Here is a 13,534-nt window from a genome sequence, read left to right as displayed (position 1 = left end):
ATATAAGCTCAGAAGAGCCAAGTCTTAATTTTTGTTCCTAATTTGTGAGCCAGTTTTAATGACATTTATTTAAAAATTCGTTTCTTCTTACTGCCTTTATAATATAAGGTTGAATACCCTATATCTGAAATGCTTGAAAACAGAAATGTTTAAGATTTTGGAATTTTTTGGATTTTGGAATATTTATATTATACTTACGCATTCCTGACCTGAAAATTTAAAATCCAGAATGTTCCAATGGATGCATGTTGGTGCTCAAAAAGTTTCAGATTTTGAAGGAGTTTGGATTTTCAAATTAGGGATGTTCAGCCTGTACTGAATTCTTAATTATAATTTAGTCTTATTTTTGGAACTAATAATAATGCTTAAATGAATTTCTGGATCACATAGTCCAAGGTTCACTGATGAAAAGAGTCAGTGAGTATAAACTGTCCTAGCATGTTACTTTACTAATTATTGCACAGTAGTTTTTTTTTTTTTTTTTGGGGGGACGGAGTTTTGCTCTTGTTGCCCAGGCTAGAGTGCAGTGGCACGATCTCGGCCCACTGCAACCTCCACCTCATGGGTTCAAGCAATTCTCCTACCTCAACCTCCATAGTAGCTGGGATTAAGGCACCCGCCACCATGCCCAGCTAATTTTTTGTGTTTTTAGTAGAGATGGGGTTTCATCATTTTGGCCAGGCTGGTCTTGAACTCCTGACCTCAGGAGATCCACCCGCCTTGGCCTCCCAAAGTGCTTGGATTACAGGAGTGAGCCACCATGCCCAGCTAGTAGCTTTCTTTTCTTTTCCCTTTGAGACAGAGTCTCACTCTGTCATCCAGGCTGGAGTACAGTGGCGTGATCTTGGCTTACTGCAACCTCTGCCTCCTGGGTTCGAATGACTCTCCCACCTCAGCTACCCGAGTAGCTGGGATTACAGATGTGCACCACCACACCCGGCTAATTTTTGTGTTTTTAGTAGAGACAGGGTTTCACCATGTGGGGCCAGGCTGGTATTGAACTCCTGGCTTCAAGTGATCCACTTGCCTCAGCCTCCCCCTGGGATTCAGGCATGAGCTACTGAGTCCAGCCAATTTTCATTCATTATTATATCTAATCTGGTTAGGTTAAATATAGGATTTCCTTAACATAAAAGTACTTTAAAATCTGAACTTTGATATTACATGAACGCTTGAGGCTTTAAGCATAATGAATTATTTATATAATTGTTTGTTTTTCATTTAATGAGATCAAGTCAGAAAAGGCATCAGTGCATCTTTTCATTCTTTTTGCTTTCTTTTTAGGTAATCTGTAAGTCGGATGCTCCAACAGGGGATGTTCTTCTTGATGAAGCTCTGAAGCATGTTAAGGAAACTCAGCCTCCAGAAACGGTCCAGAACTGGATTGAATTACTTAGTGGTAAGCTTCTGTGAATAAACCAAAAACCAATTTCTGTTTAAAAGATTATGTAAAAGTTTAAATCCTTTAGAAAGGAACCTAAACAACATAGCCAGAAGCGTGTTTAGTTATTTAGGCACACTTGAAAGTTATCAGTCATAGAGTGAAGAAGTAATGGTTTTTATAAAATTTCATTCTCTTTAACAATACTGAATAGATACAGAATGTGAGAAGGTAATATTCTTAGAGCTCCTGTGTTCTGTATCAAAATTACCACATGCTACCTTAATCTGGATAGGCTAGGTTAAGCTGTGGTGGTAACAAACCCCAAAACCTCAGTTGCTTAAAACAACCGTTCGTTTCTCCTTCAGGCTGTAAGTCAGTCACAGGCTACCTCATCCTCACTCTGGCAGCCAGGCAGATGGAGCCACCACCACCTGGAGCAGCATCAGTCACTGTCATGAAAGGAGGAATAATATAGCACATCACTCTGGCTCTTAAGTTTCTGCTTAGAAATGACATGTGGTTCACATTTCATTGATCAGAGCAAATCACAGTCTCCCCTAACTTCAAGGAGACAGGGAAGTGCAAACTTAGGGAGGAGTATGTGAAAAGTTTAGTTGATAGCATGGAGGACTATGACATTTATATTAAAGTTATCTGTATATTAACATGATGTGAGTTTTCTTATAGATAAGCAGGATTTCTGAAAGTCCTATTATGGAGATACTCTTCTGTCAGTAAAAGAGTCTTTTTTAGGGATTGGGGGACTAGTCAAGTGAAGCAGTGTGATTGGGAAGGAACAAAGAAATCTAACTGTGATCAGTTAGCTGTAAATAACTGCTATACTTGGACCAGCTGATCTTGTTTATACATAAATATTTTTCTTTTTAAGAGACAGGGTCTCACTCTGTTGCCTAGGCTGGAGTGCAGTGGCATGATCCTAACAACTCACTGTAACCTTGAACTAACTCCTGGGCTCAAGTGATCTACAGCCTCTGCCTCAGCCTCTGGAGTAGCTAAGACTACAGGTGTGTGCCACCGTGCCTTGCTAGGTTTTTTCAAATTTTATTTTTTGGCTAGGCATGGTGGCTCGTGCCTGTAATCCCAGTACCTTGGGAGGCTGAGGTGGGTGAATCTCCTGAGCTCAGGAGTTCCAAGACCAGCCTGGGCAACGTGGTGAAACCCTGTTTTTAAAAAAATACAAAAAATTAGCCAGATGTAGTGGCACATGCCTGTGGTCCCAGCTACTTGGGAAGCTGAGGTGGGAGAATTGCTTGAGCCTAGGAGACAGAGGTTGCAGTGAGCCAAGGTAATGGCACTGCACTCCAGCCTGGGTGACAGAGTAAGACCCCATCTCAAGAAAAAAATTATTTTTTGTAGAGATAGGACCTTGCTGTGTTGCTCAGGGTTGTCTTGAGCTCCTGGCCTCAAGTGGTGCTCCGTCGAGGCTTCCCTGAGCACTGGGACTGTAAGCATGAGTCTCCATGCTCAGCCTATATTTGTTTATTTAAAAATTAAGTACATACACTCCATTTTTAGCTAACAGGGCAATAATGGGCACTTTACACTTAGGGTAAGTTTTTCTTATTGGTAGAGAACATAAACATATTCTTGATAAATTTGCATTTTTGTTGGATAACCCTCTTGTAGCTCTTATAATCTTCCTTTTTATCTCATTGAGTGAGAGTAACTCTGACTTACACTTCCCCCCCCATGCTTATTAGAGTTGTCTTCAGTTGTAATTTCTTTTGCAAGAATCTTTTAAAATTACTTTGCCCATTTGATGAGGGCTTGTTTGGTTAAAACTAGATTATATTACCAGCAGATTCACTTAATTATCACAAATACCCATCACATTGTCGGTGCTCTCTGAGTTAGCCTCTCATGTATGCCTGTTAGTGACATGCAGCCATCTAACAGTCTCAGGGCATTAATGTCAACTGTATATGTTAAATATTAGCAAACATAATGTTTTAAGATAGAAATAGAACTGTTATAATAATGTTTATACTGTGATGGATCATTTTGTACATTGTCTAGAGAGCATTGGCTTAACCAGTCTTTGGATCTTTCTCATGTTGTGCTGCCAGTATTGGCCCATGACTGCTTCTGGTGTTGCAAATTAGAATTTGTAATTTGGTCCCAACCGACCAAAAGAAGAGTTTCTCAAAGTTGTGGTGAATTTTTTTTGGCAGATGTGTTACAGTGCTAAAGATTCTTTTTGTGGAATGTAGAGTGGGTTTTGCCTTCACTTTCCTGTTCTGAAATCCGTCTTACTCTTACCTGTTTAGTAACATTTTGTAAATGAAGCTTATCAATATAAATCCTAATTGAACTTCGTTCTCACCTTTGGCTGCTATTGCACTGTCCCCACTTGATTAAGCAGTGAAAAGATGAGAAGTCTAAAAGCTTTTCTCACAAGTGTGTAAATACAGTTAGGATTTTACAAAACAGTGTCTATTTGGATTAGAAATTTGGGCAAAATGTGAGACTAATAGTTACCAAGCTTCTTTAAAAAACAATATCCTGTGAGTTTTAGCTTGGCTATTGATGCCAGAACATTGCCTGTAGCACTTGAGTTGCTTGCTCTTGGCATATATTGGGAATGCTGCCACTTCAGAATAAAGGAACAGAATCCAGAGTGGGAGAAGAAAAAAAAGGACTTTTTTTAAAGTCAAGAAAATAAGAAAATATCTCCTGGCAAATAACATGTAAAAAGAAGAAAAGAAAAAATATCTGCTACTCACCTAATTGAAAGTATCAAGATGCCAGCTTGCTGATTTTTTAATTGTAGTAAAATATATATAAGATAACTTTTACCGTTTTTACTATATTTAGGCATACAGTTCTTTGGCTAGCTTGCTGATTTTAGATTTTTAAAAATTTTCTGTTGCTTCAATATGCGGTGTGGTATCAAACACTAGTTACTGCACTAGTTATTGACATATGTGCTATGAAATTTAAAAGGTGCTCCCAGACTGAAAGAATCTTAAAATCCATTTGAGAAACAGTTTTATACATCTAATAATTTAACAGATGAGAGTTTGACAGTGTGGTTCTCTGAAAGTTCAGTAGTTCAGAGAAAAGAAAAATCCTTGGGAACTTTAGTAATTACAAGAGGAAGTGAAACTTAGATTAGGCCTTTGAAGGGTAAGAATGAAATGCAAAGAAAGAAAGTACTTGTTCAGAGGGATTCCTTGCCGAGAAGCCACGGAATGTTTTAATAAAGAACAGCTTATTTACCTGGCGTGGAGGATACCCAGGGGCTCATTTTATTATTATTTATACTGTACATGTATACATGTTAAAACTGTTGGCCAGGAGCGGTGGCTCACACCTGTGATCCCAGCACTTTGGGAGGCCGAGGTGGGTGGATCACGATGTCAGGAGATAGAGACCATCCTGGCTAACATGGTGAAGCCCCGTCTCTACTAAAAATACAAAAAATTAACCGAGCTTGGTGGTGGGCGCCTGTGGTCCCAGCTACTCGGGAAGCTGAGGCAGGAGAATGGCGTGAACCCAGGAGGTGGAGCTTGCAGTGAGCCGAGATCGCGCCACTGCACCCCAGCCTGGGTGACAGCGAGAGTCTGTCTCAAAACAAACAAAAAAAACTGTTGATAAATTTTAAACATTTTCTTTTTTTTGAGACAGAGTCTCCCTCAGTCGCCTAGGCTGGAGTGCAGTGGTGCGATCTCGGCTCACTGTAAGCTCTGCCTCCTGGGTTCACACTGTTCTCCTGCCTCAGCCTCCGGAGTAGCTGGGACTACAGGCGCCGCTACCTCGCCCTGCTAGTTTTTTGTATTTTTAGTAGAGACGGGGTTTCACCGTGTTAGCCAGGGTGGTCTCGATCTCCTGACCTCGTGATCCGCCTGCCTCGGCCTCCCAAAGTGCTGGGATTACAGGTGTGAATGAACCACCGTGCCCGGCCAACATTTAAAGTATACATATGTTTGACTTGACGCAAGTTGAGAGACTACTGTATTTTGTTTTGTTTTGTCTCTGAGATAAAGTCTCACCATCACCCAGGCTTTAGGGCAGTGGTGCAGTTACTGCAGTCTTGACCTCCCAGGCTCAGTTGATCCTCCTGCCTCAGCCTCCCAAGTAGCTGGGACTACAGGCATGTACCACCATGCCCAGCTAATTTTTGTATTTTTTTGGTAGAGATGGGGGTTTCATCATGTTGCCCAGGCTAAGCCTACTGCTTAAGAATATTTTTTAGCTTCTGAAATCTTAAGGCATGGTTGACCAGTTTGGTCACAAGGAATCACTACACTGCCAAATTTATGGCCAAAGCTGCTTTTAGTTTTGTGACACGATGTCAAGGAAGATAAGTGTTCTTTGCAGTGAAATGATTGAGGTACCTGTCAGCATGTCATTCTCCACTGAAGCGATTGTTGGGCAGTGGACATGAATAATCTTTGAATAACTTTTCCTCTCCATATTTACGTCTCACAATTTCCTTTACAAAAAAAGTAAATATGAATAGATTAATTACATTTTAAATTTGCTTGTATGACTTGTAAAGTCTTTTCACATATATGGTGAATAATTTAGGGGCTGAGGACTAACAGCTTGGATCACAGTAACATAAGTATTCACTATTTTAAAAATTGAAGCAGCGAAATCTGTAGAAGCTAGTCAGATTAAACTTTTATTGCATCTTCTCCTCAGAGATCCATCTATTTTCTTCCCATCCCACTTATACTGATGTCTTAATTATGCTCAACTCAGGTGTGACTTTGTTCTTTTGATTTAGCTTAATTTAATTCTTCGAAAAGGCAGAAATTCTGGAATACCGGGATACTTTGACCACTTGGTTATTACTTTGTGCCTTTTTTCTGTACCACAAATACTGTTAAACAACATTTGGGATCTTTCCTACACAGCTTTAGCCCTCTGGTCTTGAGATTTCTTCATTTTTTTCTAATACTTGAGGAGATCTAAATAATCCTCTTTGTTGGAGTGAGCACATGGGTTTACCCTCTTCCCAGGGAATTACTGCAAGATAAGATGGTGATTGGCTCCCTTTTTATTGCTTCCTTTGAGGCAGAAATGATTGCCAATAGGAAGGTCCAGTCATAAGTGGAATACTTTATTTGAAGGTAGGTCTGTGTTTAGGCTCTTCTCATTTTTACTGGAAACATTAAACTATAAGTTAGCATACTTTGGAATTGGGAAATTTCCACAGGAACTTCTGTAAAATTTACTAAGTGTAAATTTTCACTGGTTGCAATATGTAAGTTTTAACTAACGATAAGGTGAGGATAAACCTTAGCATAAGTTCAGTATAAGAGACAGTAGTCATAAACCATTAATCCCACTTACTTCCCATGAGAAAAAATATAGTATAGAGCAGCATTAGAGGGATGTGTGTGGGGGGGTAGGGGGTATTTTTTTTTAGGGGAGTGGAGAGCTGCAAAGAGAATTTTAACTGTAGATCTCTCAGAATAATTCATTTCTTGATTTCTTCCCCCCGTTGTTTGGCAGTAGATGTTGTTTGGCTAAGATGTCTCTGGAGCATAGAATTCCTTCCTATTTGACTTTGGAAGGTAAAATAAAAATGGATGGCTTGGGAGTCATTTATTATGCTATACTTTGGTTTTGTGACAACATAAACATATTAAGTCTGTGATACCAAATTAAAGTTGATAGGGGATAATACTTTGATAACTTAACAAATTATTCTTTACATAGTTAATCTTAGGATTGAACTGTAGTTTTTAAAGTAGGCTTTTATGTAAGTTTGGTTGTTTATTATTTTATGTTGCATTAGTTTAAATTTCCCTAAGTCATTTAACACAATAGTTACCCAATTCTAGCCTAGTGTCTTGGGCTGTCTAACACCTGCCATTGACGTTAGAAAACTAAAAGCAAAGCTCGTACTAGTGAAAGTACAGCAGTTATTTATTGTTGAGACATTGGGTTTACACAATTATAAAAAGATGGAAGTGGCCGGACGCAGTGGCTCACGCCTGTAACTCCAGCACTTTGGGAGGCTGAGGCGGGTGGATCACGATGTGTCAGGAGATCGAGACCATCCCGGCTAACACGACGAAACCCCATCTCTACTAAAAATACAAAAAACTAGCCGGGCGTGGTGGCGGGCACCTGTAGTCCCAGCTACTTGGGAGGCTGAGACAGGAGAATGACGTGAACCCAGGAGGCGGAGCTTGCAGTGAGCCGAGATCGCGCCACTGCACTCCAGCCTGGGCGACAGAGCGAGACTCTGTCTCAAAAAAAAAGAAGATGGAAGTTACACGCTGTTGAAGGATGTGTGCCTCTACTCCAGGGCTTATTCTATTCTGCTGCCTATGTACTTGGTTGTTTCTTTTGCCTGGAATTCAGGCTTCTCTCCCTTTCGTTAGGATATGGTGAATCCTGCTGGATTTCAAGATTTAGCTTGAAGATCCTTTATTTCTGTAACTTTCCTATGAAATACCCCATCACATTAAACCGTAGTCATTTCTTACCCTCTAGGCACTTTGTTCATATTGTTCTTATGGCCCTATTCCCATTTTCTTCTGGCCAGTATAGTTAGTTCTAATATGTAATATATTATGAATGTGACTTTCGCTTGATTTTAAATTCCTTCGAGGTTGGAGATACATCCTAATGTTTGTATTCTCAGTACCTAACAGGATTCTTAGAACATTATAAATACTTTAAATTCTGCCAGAATGTTGATTCTGCACAAATAGCTAACATTTACTGAGAGCTCACCATGTGTTAGACTTTGTTCTAAGAACTTGATATATCATTTTTTTTTTTTTTTTTTTTTGAGATGGAGTCTCGCTCTGTCACCCAGGCTGGAGTGCAGTGGCCAGATCTCAGCTCACTGCAAGCTCCGCCTCCCGGGTTCACGCCATTCTCCTGCCTCAGCCTCCCGAGTAGCTGGGACTACAGGTGCCGCCACCTCGCCCGGCTAGTTTTTTGTATTTTTAGTAGAGACGGGGTTTCACCGTGTTAGCCAGGATGGTTTCGATCTCCTGACCTCGTGATCTGCCCGTCTCGGCCTCCCAAAGTGCTGGGATTACAGGCTTGAGCCACCGCGCCCGACCAAGAACTTGATATATCATTTAATCCTCGTGATAGCCCTATGAGCTTGATAAATTTGTTACTTTCACCTTATAGATGAGTAAATGGAGAAGTAGATTAAGATAACTTGGACTAGTACACTAGCAGTTTTTGTTTTGTTTTGTTTTGTTGTGGGTTTTTGTTTTTGAGACAGAGTCATGTTCTTGTCACCCAGGCTTGAGTGCAGTAGCGCAATCTCGGCTCACTGCAACCTTTGCCTCACGAATTCAAGCGATTCTCCTGCCTTAGCCTCCCGAGTAGCTGGGATTACAGGCACCTGCTACCATGCCCAGCTAATTTTTGTATTTTTAGTAGAGATGGGGTTGCACCTTGTTGGCCAGGTTGGCCTTGAACTCCTAACCTCAAGTGATCTGCTCACCTTGGCCTCCCAAAGTGCTGGGATTACAAGCATACCCCCCTCAACGCCTGGCCCTGGCTAACTTTTGTATATTTTTGTAGAGACAGAGTTTCACCATGTTGCCTAGACTGGGACTGTTTCTGTTGACTTCCCCCTTACTCCTAGTTTTAGGTCACTGTTTTGCTGCTTTGCAAGTTTAGTGATTTTTTTTTTTTTGACTTGGATGCTGGACACTGTGAATGTTAAGTGATGAATTTTATGGTCTTTCTTTAAAGAGTGTTGAATTTTGTCTTGGTAAGCAGCTAAGTTACTTGTGGATCAGCTTGCTTTTATTCTTTTTGCTTTTGTTTTTAGATTTTGAGATGGAGTTTCACTCTTGTTGCCTAGGCTGGAGTGCAGTGGCACAATCTTGGCTCACTGCCACCTCTGCCTTCCAGGTTTAAGCGATTCTCGTGCCTCACCCATCCAAGTAGCTGAGATACAGGCACCTGCCACGATGCCTGGCTAATTTTTTGTAGTTTTAGAAGAGAGGGGGGTTTCACCATGTTGGCCAGGCTGGTCTCAAACTCCTGACCTCAGGTGGTCCACCTGTCTGGGCCACCCACAGTGCTGGGATTACAGGCTTGAGCTACCACGCCTGTTTACTTTTAATCTTTATTAGGGCAGGTCTAGGGTGGTCTATACTCTAGGACCGGTTTAGCCCTACAACTAAGGTGCGGATTTTCTAGTATTCCTTCTGAATGTCCTTGGTTTTTAGTGAGGCCTTTGTTCTCTGGCTAGTTGGCAATCACATTTTTCCCAGCTCTACTGAACTCTTGGAATCGTTCACTTTCTGATAGTTGTTCTTTGCCTAGCTTTGTGGAATTTCTCTCCCTAACACATGTAGCTTAGCTTTCAGCCAAAGACTCAAGGAACACCTTGCTGATTTCTAGACCTCTTTGTCTGCGTAGGTCCCCCTTCTCCAGTAGTCTGCTTTGCACATTGCAGCTGCCTTAGCTACCCTGAACTCTGATCTCTGCTACCTTAACGTGATATGACTGCTGTGCTCTGCTTGGGGTCTTCCTGCCTGCTCTGCTGCCTGGGACGTGCCTCTAGGTGGTAAGCTTAGGCGGTTTTCTGGCTCACATAGGCTGCACTCATGTGTCACAGTTCTGGGCTGCTTTTGACTAGTGTCTGAAAACAGTTTTTTCTTATGTTTTATCCAGATTTCTAATTACAGTGAGAGGGCAGTTTTAGGAATGATTACTTCGTCATAGGCCTGTGTTCTTTAGTGTTAAGTATAGGAAAATAATTGTGTCTGTGTCCAGTTGAATGGTAATATATTTTAAGATAGCAGCTTAAAATTTTAAGATAGTCTGCTAGAACTTTCTTTGATGATGAAAATGTTCTATTCCTGTGGTGTCTAGCCACTGGCCATGTGTCACTATTATATATGTGAAATGTGTCTAGTGCTGCTGAAGAGCTGAATTTTTAAATTAATTTAAATAGCTCTATGTGGGTAATGGCTCCTGTAATGGACAGTGTGGTTGAAGGTTTTCTCTCAGTATTACAAAATCTCGACCTTACAACATTTGCATTTAAAAAAGATGCCTGTGGTTGATCTTTAACATGTTCTAATTTAGAAAAATATTATAGTTTTTTAAAGTATAAAAATAGTTGCATGTTCATTGGAGATCATTTGGAAAATGCAGAAAGCACAAAAAAAGTTTAGCACACATAATCCCAAAGATAAGTAAGATTAATATTTTGATGTATTTCCTTCCAGTTTTCCATAAAGAAGAACCCACTTTAGTGAAAAATCGTTTGGTTTTATTTTAAATATTTCTCTCTCAAAAGGAAATGTGTATAGATGGCAAGGTTAAAATTGTGAAAATTTGTGTCCTTCCAGAATTAGCTTTATATTGTCATCAAATAATAGCATGGCCTAAACAGGCTTACCTCTATAGGCTGTATATATGTAGCATTTTCAGGAATAACAATCAGGAAGCTTTTTTGGGGGGGTCTGTTAGTTGCAGACTGGTGTTTAATAGAAAACTTCTTATTTGGCTGTTGGCTGCTTTTTGACAGCAGCTAGAAGGAAGCTCAGACATAATACTTGGCTGATTTCCACATAAGACTAAGGGTGACTGACTCTGGTCTGAAGACTGCTTGCAGTTTAGTCGTCTGAGTGACTCCTGTGGCTGAGGATGTGCTGGGTGCTTAGAATCCAAAGGTCTGGCTGGGCTTAAGGGATTCATGGTCTAGTTAGGGAGAAAAACATGGCAGATTTTCTTCTGTTTCTCTTGGGGCAAAATCAGATTTTACTGTTTATTTTAATAGTACAAAATTTTTGCAAAATTGGCAGATAATACTCATCATTTCTAACTTCTGAAATCTTTTGTTTAGGTGAGACATGGAATCCATTAAAATTGCATTATCAGTTAAGAAATGTACGGGAACGATTAGCTAAAAACCTGGTGGAAAAGGGTGTATTGACAACAGAGAAACAGAACTTCCTACTTTTTGACATGACAACACATCCCCTCACCAACAACAACATTAAGCAGCGCCTCATCAAGAAAGTACAGGAAGCTGTTCTCGACAAATGGGTGAATGACCCTCACCGCATGGACAGGCGCTTGCTGGCCCTCATTTACCTGGCTCATGCCTCGGACGTCCTGGAGAATGCTTTTGCTCCTCTTCTGGACGAGCAGTATGATTTGGCTACCAAGAGAGTGCGGCAGCTTCTTGACTTAGACCCCGAAGTGGAATGTCTGAAGGCCAACACCAATGAGGTTCTGTGGGCAGTGGTGGCAGCATTCACCAAGTAACTCTGCTCGGGTTGAACCATTCTCCTTTCTCTCAAGTAAACCAGTAGTTTTTCTTCTGTTGACTTCTGGTTTTCTGTAATTTGTACTTTCCCACACTATAATTGGCTTCTGTTTTACAAAATGGTGGGTGGCTTTTTCTTTTTTGTGTGTATACAGGATTCTGCTGGTACGAGAGGCCTTCCTCTTTCTGTTTTTAAAAAAAGTTTTACTGCCATATTGGCATTCCATTCCCTGTTGCCATCCTCACTGTTACCTGTTTTGGGTTTCTGGTCTACTTTGACTTTCAAAGTACCTCCAGCCTCCTCATATGCACAGCTTTTGGATGACCTCAGCTTGAGTTTCTCCATATGTGCATGTACATCTAGCATTCTGCCTACAGTTCAGACAGAAGTCACAAAAAGGCCTTCAACTCACCAAAGGTAAATATCTGTATCTATTAGGACGTTTTATACATAGACTTCAGTTGAGATGTATACTTAGCAAAATTATTTTTAAATTGAAACAGCACAGTAAATACTTAATATAAAATGCCCCTTGGATTTTGCTTCCCGTGTAAATCTATTGTATTATTACACTTGTTATAATTTTAACTATAAAGGTCCAGTTGTTTCACAGAGCCAGTTTGGGATGGGCTGCATTCCATTTATGCTGTACATAGTTTGAATTATATATAAATTGCCCCTTCTTCTGGCCACCCCTGCTCCCATCTTAGTATTTTGCAAGATTTAATCGGTTGTACACCTGGTGCCCCTCACTTGCTTCAGTCATGGTTATTTGATGGCGAAATTGACCTGTCATCACTGAAGGAGAGAGAAAAGATGTGTGTCTGATTGGTCCTGGGAATTTTTGAGCTGTGCCATTTATGGTACTCTTTGCCTATGCATCCCCTTTTTAGATTTTTTAAAAATTTTATCTTACTGTTTTTATAATTTCTACTGGGAAGAGGCTTGTGACCAGTACCAATCTTGAGTTTCTTTTTCTGTCTACAAGTAAATTAATGTCTGCTCTGAAATGTCATTTATCTACTCACACGTTCTTGGGGAAAAAAATGTCAGTCCTAGCAGATGTTGCATGTAAATTGGTAGCAAGTAATGATTACAGCCCAGAGGATTAAGAATTTTGTAACAGAAAGCTCTGCTATGTTTTAATTTTTTATATACAATTATGATAATTAGCATTGTCAGACTATAAACATTTGCTTTTTAAAATTTATTTTTACTATTTCTTTATCACTGTTTATTGTATCATCACCATTGATTTCATAATGTAAATACTATATATTGAACAAATTAAATGTCAGATTTTTTTATTACCATAGTCCATGTTAATAGTGGGGCTTTCAGGTGTTTAGAGATTTTTTTGTTGTTGTTGTTAACATTCATTGCAAAAGTACTAGATGGTGTATAACTCTAGAGTTGAATTTTAAGGGATTCCCTAATATGTATACTATCTTTTTATCTGAAGTAATAAATAAACTATGATCTTGAAAGTGCCTGAATCAGAGCAAGCATGTCATTTGTATTTTTGTGTTCTCATTTAGTTTTCTTAAAATTTTACTTACTATAGCATTGTAATATTTTAATGCAGGGGTTGGGTTTCTTAAAGGGCCAGATAGTAGATATTTTAGGCTTTGTGAGCCACCTGCTGTGTCAGTTGCAACTAGTGAACTTTACTGAATCAAAGCTGTTATAGATAATACAAATCAATTAGTTAGGCTGTGTTCCAATAAAACTGTATTTGCAAAAACAGGGGGCTGGTCAAGGCCCCAGTTTTAATGCATGGAAAAAAGACATTTTTCTATCCATTGAAATAACCTTCTTTACCTTCAGAAATGACACTGCTAGTGGTAACTACATGTAGGGATTATTAACTTAAAGTTTCTTCCCATAAAGTAGATATTGGGAAACTGAT

The 13,534-nt window shown here is 39.8% G+C and overlaps 1 protein-coding gene across 2 annotated transcripts in view; it reads left to right on the top strand.

Moving 5' to 3' along the window:
* The window catches only part of GOLPH3 (golgi phosphoprotein 3), a 67,573-nt gene extending 54,447 nt beyond the window's left edge, over positions 1 to 13,126 (top strand). For both annotated transcript variants that reach the window (XM_033179283.1, XM_033179284.1), the window contains 2 exons: positions 1,285 to 1,399; positions 11,199 to 13,126. In XM_033179283.1, the coding sequence (XP_033035174.1) occupies positions 1,285 to 1,399; positions 11,199 to 11,623 (540 nt within the window). In that variant the 3' untranslated portion in view covers positions 11,624 to 13,126. The remainder of the gene's footprint in view (positions 1 to 1,284; positions 1,400 to 11,198) is intronic.
* The last annotated feature ends 408 nt before the right edge of the window (positions 13,127 to 13,534 follow it).

The sequence above is a fragment of the Trachypithecus francoisi genome, unplaced genomic scaffold, assembly GCF_009764315.1.
Source record: "Trachypithecus francoisi isolate TF-2019V2 unplaced genomic scaffold, Tfra_2.0 Lachesis_group2, whole genome shotgun sequence".
Classification (NCBI taxonomy): Eukaryota; Metazoa; Chordata; class Mammalia; order Primates; family Cercopithecidae; genus Trachypithecus; species Trachypithecus francoisi.
This window is presented reverse-complemented; position numbering and strand designations above follow the sequence as displayed.